The sequence below is a fragment of the Osmerus eperlanus genome, chromosome 8, assembly GCF_963692335.1.
Source record: "Osmerus eperlanus chromosome 8, fOsmEpe2.1, whole genome shotgun sequence".
NCBI lineage: Eukaryota > Metazoa > Chordata > Actinopteri > Osmeriformes > Osmeridae > Osmerus > Osmerus eperlanus.
The window spans coordinates 3120030-3128308 of NC_085025.1; the positions used below are offsets into that span (position 1 = coordinate 3120030).

Genomic DNA, 8279 nt, shown 5'->3' on the forward strand with positions numbered 1-8279 from the left:
TTTTGACATTATTGTGTAACAACATGTCGTTAACCCACCCACTCCGTGAGCCGTTTGGTAGGGAAGTCGTCCATTTCTCTTCCAAATGCTGCCTGGCAGTAAAATGGGGGAAGGGCCGGATAAAAGGGGAATGCAGCCTAATGAATGAAACCTCGTGAGTAACTGGAATCAACGTTTAACGCCAACGATAATCATCGAAGAGACTCATAGAGATGGACACTATATATTATATGCTAATGCTTACCGTCTAACTTATCTCTTAAAGTTAGAGATACAGCCTCCATCTCGTGAGTGCGTTTTGTGTTGTTGGGAATAATGCTGTTCCTAAATAATCAATGTGAAATAACAATATTGGACGTTATTTGAATAATGTGCACTAACAAATCAGTAGTGTTGATACAGTTCATAATTTAGCCTTAGTACTGGAACACGTGTTCCTGTATTAGGCCTGTTTTCACGCTGATGGGTTAGCGGTGACTGTAAACAAACACACTAGTGGGATGTGTTCAACACCTTAGACAAATAGACAGCACCTCTCCTAAGGTGAGTTCAAATTAAAAAATCAAATTAGAGACTTGGTTAAGCCCATCACTTTTTTTACACAGTTTTGTGTAATAATCCAATACGTTCATCATGGAAATATTTCCACACACACCCTAACCAACCTCATAGCCATCCCAACCATTTAAAACCATGTTTATGCAAGCAAACCATTAAGAACCCAAGCTTAAGGACTGCTATACAACGTTATCTGCCTTAATTTCTAAATAAAGACTTAAAACTTTCTAATGTCGAATAGAAAAGACGCACACACTCAAATGTTTACTTTCTCTTGGTGACACATGTAGACACAGACATGCTTACCAAGTAATCAAGGGAACAGTGAGATACCAATCATGCCGTATTTCAAATGATTGCGTACTTCAATGTAACGTAAAAGAACCTTGTCTCATTCCCAGAATGACATGGATCTCAAAACGACGGATAGGAAGAGTGAGAGAGACAGGGAGAGGGACAGGGAGAGAGACAGGGAGGGAGAGAGAGAGACAGGGAGGGAGGGACAGGGAGAGAGACAGGGAGGGAGAGAGAGAGACAGGGAGGGAGAGAGACAGGGAGAGAGAGAGACAGGGAGGGAGAGAGAGAGGGACAGGGAGAGAGACAGGGAGGGAGAGAGAGAGAGACAGGGAGAGAGGGACAGGGAGAGAGACAGGGAGGGAGAGAGAGAGGGACAGGGAGAGAGACAGGGAGGGAGAGAGAGAGACAGGGAGAGAGGGACAGGGAGAGAGGGACAGGGAGAGGGACAGGGAGAGAGACAGGGAGGGAGAGAGAGAGAGACAGGAAGAGAGGGACAGGGAGAGAGACAGGGAGGGAGAGAGAGACAGGGAGAGGAGGCTGCATGAAAAAGACAGGCCACATGGGCTTCTGTCTCCAGAACAGGGTTTCTACTGGTGGCTTGTTACGTTAGCAGTTACGTTTCAAATAAAGAGCTTCCATTTTTGATTGAGACACATCTTGTTTTTACTCACCTCATTTGTCAACTAAATTTGTGTTTGCTTGGTTTGGTTGTTCTGTGTGTGTGTGTGTGTGTGTGTGTCAGTGGACTCATAGGTAGATACTGGCACATTGAATTGCTTGTACCCAACATTCTGACCCCTGACCTTTAACTGTGCTGGTTGACTCAGCCACTAGGGGGCACCCTCCCTCTGTGTTTTTGCCACTTGCTCCACTAACTGCCAGGCCATGGAGGGGTCAAAGGTGACTCAGTAGACCAATGGAATGTCCGACAGCTGAATGAGTTACTAAAATGCCTGTTTAACAACAACTGCACAATAATTTATTATGTGGACATTATATATATGTATTATTATATAAACATAGGACCTCAGGATGCAATAGGTTTCATGGTTCATACATTGATGGCCTGTTGGGGTCAGCTATACCATGCTTTCATGTGAGACGTGCTTCTTAATTTAAAGTAAATATATTAATCTCTGAGCTTATGTTAGGAAGGCAGGTGAGTGTTTTGTGAAAGTGTTGGAAGCCTGCTGTTAGTTTTTTGTCTGTTGGATGATTAGACACTTTTCAAGCTGACCTTGCATTCATAAAACATTAACTACTTTACTAAAGCAATCAACATCATAACAATTCTAAACCCAGAGTTTTTCCTGGTTAACATCCGTGCAAGACGAATGACTGACATTTATAAACGTTTTTAATGCAACCTTGATTTAAAATGTTTATTTTGTTTCGCCTCTAAATGGTGTAGAGGGGGGAGATGCGATCAGTGTTTCCCTTACCATCGGTTAGAACTACTGCTCAGCCTAGAGAAAATCTGAAAATCCTATAGAATGTCAAAAAACAAATGTTTTATTTTATGTGAATGAATCATTACAACAGACATACAGTGTAATGTAGGCCTGTAACACAATTGGAATTTCACAAATTTGCATCCTCATATTTTAAATAGATTCAGAACTAGTATGCCCACAGATGGTAGGAAAGTGAGAATTAGAAATGATTGGCCCAGGTTCCTGAGTGACATCTGGCTGCACCATAAAGGGCATATCTTCCCACAATTGTCCTGCCCCCATGTCAAATGCTGACCTTTTACTTCCTGACACAGCATTTGTATTTAACACAGCCACGTGCCCCTGCCGACCTCACACACACACACACACACACACACACAGGCTTTGTAGGGAGTTTTCAAAAAGGGTGTGAACGCTCAATCCAACACAGGCTTCATGCACACATTCATACATGCAAAATGTCACTTTCACACACCAGAAACATTCTCTCCGATACCTGGGCTTTGCAAACCAACAAAGCGGGTACGCAATCAGGCCAACCAAGCATTTTCCCCTGAGGGCCTCTGATAAGAATTTCGTTGCTCGAACTCACCTGACTCACATGGCTGTTTGGCAGGACTTCGTTTTACAAAGTCCTTGACAAAGATAATGGATTCTGTAGTGTCTCGTTAAAAGTACAATAGTCAACTGGTAATCTACTAGAATCATCAATACTGTTGATTACCGTTGAATAAACAGTAATCATACTGAAACATAGCAAACAGAGCTCATCTACTTTTTTTTACATTTTATTTCAAAATATTTTCCACAGATTGAATCTCAAGAGAAACATGGTGCCCATTGAGCATTTTAAAAGCACCACTTGTTATTGCTATGCTGCTCTGCAAGGAGACAAGGGGTTTTATTAAGAGGAATGATACAACAAACTGTAAACAAAGTTAAATTAGGGCAACACACACACACACACGCACATGAATGAACACTGTGACAGAAAAGGTATGTATGCAAAACAAAGAGTGGCAATTCTGAAAAAGATTTGAGAAGGTGATTTATAATTGTGATGTGCCCTTCTGTGTCTAATAGTTGAGGGAAGGAAAGGCCTAAAGGCATAGATGTAGGGTTAGCATCCTGCCCCAGATCCGAACCTTCAGCACAGGGCCAGCGTTGAAGACCTAGACCTCATTCTACGCCCACCGTTTGTCCAAGGCTGGTTCATTTCATTAAAAGTAAAGCCATGACTAAGATACACTGTAACAGCACCCTCACTTTAAGATGAAGTCGTTCTATAAAAACATGTCACTTCATTCTGTCTGTCTTTGGGGGGAGGCGGGGGGGGGGGGTGAGGCGTGTGGTACAACAGAACGGAGAGGAAGGAAGGAGAACAGGGAACTGAAGGAGGTGTGTGGACATGGGGTGCTGGTTATCATTCTGTCTATCACCGGTCTAAAAATCAGCATGTTACAAAATCCTCAGTAAAAAAGATGCTTATGCTGCCAATGAGTTGAGGGGAGGGGTCAGCAGGACACGCCCCTTTCCTCATGCCTTCTCCTCGGGGGCCGTCTCCACGGTTTCAGTTTCCTAGCGACGGCCGGAGAAAATATAAAAAAACAGGTTAGATGTGACTCCGGGTGGGTCTCAATAGTCTTTAGACGTTTCCTTCTCATTCACTCTTCTCATTTCTAAATAAGGACCCTGGGCAGATCTGAAAGGACTCAGATGGAGTCATCCATATGACAAGCTACTGTCGTGTCGTAGCACGGTTTGGCTGACGTCATAACTGTCCCTTCCTTATCCTGGAGGCAGTCCTCCAAACTTCAGATGAGCCAACCAATCACTAGGCAGATGGCTAGCCTTTCTGCCAGCCCTTGGTTAGACAGGGCCTACACCTCAGTACACTGACACACACACACACACACACACACGTGCACACATCCTCAAAAATAATATCACACCAGAGATTAATACAATGCGGGTATAAATATAGTTTTAGGGCACAGAAATGTGGGTCAAGCTGCCGATGTAAAAGCCACACCACACGAGCGTACCCTTGACTCGGACCGTCTCACTCTGCCCTCTGACTGACATCGAGGAAGGGCCTGCGCTTCTCCTGGACGACACGCACACAGACGAGCGAGACACACAGATCTGTGTGTGTATGTGTAGGAGTGAGAACATGTGTTTGTATGTATAGTGCGGGTGGAGAGGTTTCGTAGAGCGTGTGTGTGTGTGTGTTTGCATGTGTTAACACGAGTGAAGAGACGTCAACAACACAATATGGGAGAAGTCGCTGTTAGATGATTGTATGACCCTGAGCATTCAACTGGCATTATATAGCTCCATCTTCTCTTAAAGGAACAGTGCACAATAAATACCTCATCGGTCTTAGTCCTTCCATTCTGGGTGGGACCCTCATCTTTCTTCCCCTTGGCTCCGCCCTTCTTGCTCTTCAATCCTTTGTCTTCCACAGGCTTCTGTGCAGAGGCAGCCAATCAAGACGGAGGAACAGAAGCATCCACCATCAAAACAACAACATGGCACTATTGCACTTGGACTGGTGAGGGAATACCTTACCTTAGAGACGGCCTTCTTGGGCTTCACCTCTGGCTTGGATGGTGCCGTTTTCTGCAGGTCAGAGAAAGCTCTGTTAACACAAGTCTTAGCTGGTCGTGTAAGGCAGTGGTTCCCAACCCTGGTCCTCAGGGACCCCCTGTCCTGTATGTTTTAGGTGTTTCCCTGCTCCAACACACCTGATTCAAATTAATGGTCATAAGCAGGCTTCTGCAAAGCTGGATAATGACCCATTCATTTGAATGAGGTGTGTTGGAGCAGGGAAACATCTAAAACATGCAGGGCAGGGGGCCTTGAGAACCAGGGTTGGGAACCACTGGTGTAAGGTACGACCCCAGCCGCTGTGTCGAGAGTTTAGGAAGAAGGCTGGATGTTTGTTGAAATTTCTCTGCCCAAGCTTGCTGGAGACAGAATTGGTACTTTGGAGGTGTAAGGCAAATCTTCTGCAAACATGTTTGTTGTTATGTTAGAAAGGTACTTACATTTTCAGTTTTGTAATGTACACATAGCTGAAAAGGCATGCTATTATCACATTTTTTTTTTTTTTGATTTTGCATCTATTCAGTGAAGTGGTATGTTGCTTTGATGTGACCAAGTTTGCTCCAGCAAATAGAGAACTATGGGTATTTTGGGTGAAAGTAGGAAGTTATTACAGAAGGAGATGGATTTTGAAGTTTGAAAAGGAAAAAATTGTTTTCTGTAAAGCTTTCATTTGTCGCAATGAAAATTATCTCTTTGCTAATGATTTCTAATGACAGATTATGAAGTGCTAATAGATACCCAGTTCTCCTTATTTGCATTTTAAGTAATATGCTAATTTGGGAATAATGTGATAATAACATGTATATATACACATGTTATTACATGTACATGTGTAAATCACAAGAACCAATCCTTGAATATATTAGAAAGGAACCCAAATAGTACGTTTACAGTAGTTTACAAACAACATCTATAAGCAGATCCTCAGTTAAGTCCTACCACCAAGTCCTACTGGGACAACAGTACACCACCCAGACAACCAACAGTTCTCAGGACTAAGGATGAACAAGGACAACAGAGATAACACATAGACAGAGCCAGACAGAATCTACAGGGAACTTTGAAAGTCAGTTACTACTTTAGAATATAATAATATGTTGTTGTACATTAGTGTACGTGGTATTAAATCGGTACTGCGTGTAGATTACATCACTACTGTGTGTAGAATGACATCAGTACTGCATGGAGATACTGTGGATGTGTGTTTCTTCATCCAGATATGCAAACTGGGGTTTGTTTCAAGGATTTTCGATTTATAAATCCGTTCCATAAATCGGTTAAACGTGTTCGAACCCTTTCTAGGATGCAAATACAATTTCCAAATAGATTCGGTCTGGCCTTAAAGTGAGCTGATGTGGGTAGAGACATGAGAGGAGAGAGAGAGAGGTGCAGATAGGAGGAGGATAAAACTCACCGATGACAACCTCTCTGACCGTCTGATGGGCTACAGGAACATGGGACGGGCGAGAGAGGAAGAGACAGAGAGCAAGAGAGAGAGAGAGAGATATCAGTTGTACCTTTAGGGGCATGTAGGTGTCATATGTGTTTTGTAGTGATTGTGTTGTGTTCCTTAACAAGCCTATTTGTGTTTGTTACAGTGTACACGCACACACACACACACACACACTGCACACAAACAGCAAACACACACACAGTATAACCCCCCCTCTATAAGCATACCTCCTGCTTTGTGACTTTGGAGGCCTCTTTGCCTTCAGCAACCTCTGGAGACTATGGAAGGAAGACAGGGATCAAAAAACAATCATCACATCAAATAACCAACACATCCTGCATTCCTTCCGTGTTGGCTGTAGTCAGACTGGTGTGTGTGGACAAAGTGAGATGCTGGTTTAACTGCCAAAACATTTGACTTGACTTCCTCCCACACGGAGTACGTGTGTGTTTAGTTGTGGTCCAAAGTAACCCCTAACTCACTGCAAATGACCTCAGCACACCAAAAAATAAGTAATTTCCTTCTGACTCGGATATTCCGCTCTGGTTTGATTGTTTCCTGTAAAGTGACTCGTAGCAGAGGCGACTGTTTCACTTTTACACAAACAAGCAGTTGTTTCTTTTGCAGCTATTGGCCACTTTTTTTCTATCAGGCGTCTCAAGTGAGGATGTGGTAGTTTGGCAGCACTGCTCCTCTCAAGACTATAGAAAATGTGTTGGAAATAAAATTATTAAATGACATAAAAAATGTATATATATATATTAACTACAGAGTATTTCCTCACAAAAACATCTGACAGCATGATGTGCTGTGTGTGAGGTTAACCGCCTGAGTAAGATAACATTTTATATTAGTTTAAAGTGGTCGATTTGCATACAATTTATTTACAAAATAATCTGGTAATCGTTTGTAGAAAACCGGCTTGCACAAACTGCTCGTTTTGCCGTCGGATAATTGGCATCGTTTGCATGGCAACGACCTTCGCCCCTAAACTCCCCCCACTTGGGTCATCAGAGGCAAATCTACAAACGACTATACAGACAATGGCAATTGTAGGTTATAGAGAAGCCCTGTATATGCACTAATACAATGCGCCACGGCCCCGGTTGTTTGCATTGGACCGTGGCACTGCAATTGCCTAATTGTCCGTGCTCTCGCTCTCTCTCTCCGACTCGATCGGTGGCTGTGGGCAGTCTCCGGCACCGCTGACAAATAACGTACGAGACAGGGGAGGATAAAGATGTCTCTTGAAAATGCACCTTTAAACCCTCATAGTCTTTAACGACGAAATTGGAGTATACGTTTTCATAATACCCATAAATAATGTTCATGCACGGTCACTTTAAAATACCAACCGTTGACGGTGGGTTTGGGCACGCATCCACCACCGGGTTGACTTTCGAGTGCGCACACTGGTGACAAGGTGGGTGTAGAGCGATAAAACCACCATCGATTGAACAGCCATTAAACGTAGTACTAAACAAGGTTACACGATTAAAATAAAAAAATATACGCGCAAGGTGACTAATACCCATAATGCATATCTCTTTGCTTCCGTCAAGACAGATCAGTCGACTCGTAGGTTGTAAGGGACAATTTTGGTTAGAAAACTTTGGCATCCCCTCACCTGCTCGACGTCGCCAAAATAAAATCGGAAAAAAGCATCGAAATGAAACTACATTTTCAAGTTGACGGATTTTGCTTTGGCGACGGAATAAATAGCCTCACCTTTCTCTTAGGCATTTTTCTTGAGATCAACTTTCCAACCAAGCAAATAGATCTGGTGAATCTGAAGGTCCAAGGCGCGAATTTGTAACTGCACGAATGACAGGATCAATATCTAAGCACCTTCGATAATAACATGTTAATTACATGCAGACCTAAAACTCTAAACCGCGCTCGACCAT

The 8279-nt window shown here is 43.1% G+C and overlaps 1 protein-coding gene across 6 annotated transcripts; it reads right to left on the reverse strand.

Annotated features, from left to right (window-relative positions):
* Positions 1 to 3070: 3070 nt before the first annotated feature.
* hmgn3 (high mobility group nucleosomal binding domain 3) lies at positions 3071 to 8279 on the reverse strand. Of its 6 annotated transcripts, none has more exons than XM_062467969.1 (7): positions 8101 to 8279; positions 6600 to 6650; positions 6334 to 6363; positions 4881 to 4931; positions 4682 to 4777; positions 4355 to 4454; positions 3071 to 3887 (listed from the first exon to the last, which is right to left on the reverse strand). In XM_062467969.1, the coding sequence occupies exons 1-7, from the start codon at positions 8113 to 8115 to the stop codon at positions 3880 to 3882; spliced, it is 351 nt and encodes a 116-aa protein (XP_062323953.1). In that variant the 5' UTR covers positions 8116 to 8279; the 3' UTR covers positions 3071 to 3879. The 6 variants fall into 6 exon arrangements, with proteins under 6 accessions (XP_062323953.1, XP_062323952.1, XP_062323955.1 ...); XM_062467968.1 differs by having other exon boundaries at positions 4682 to 4780; positions 8101 to 8277; XM_062467971.1 differs by lacking the exon at positions 6334 to 6363.

Coding starts and splice junctions, on each gene's coding strand:
- hmgn3 (XM_062467968.1), bottom strand. Junction 4,932..6,333: donor GGTCAGAGAGGTTGTCATCG/GTGAGTTTTATC, acceptor TCTGACCTGCAG/AAAACGGCACCATCCAAGCC. Junction 4,455..4,681: donor GAAGGACTAAGACCGATGAG/GTATTTATTGTG, acceptor ATACACACACAG/ATCTGTGTGTCTCGCTCGTC.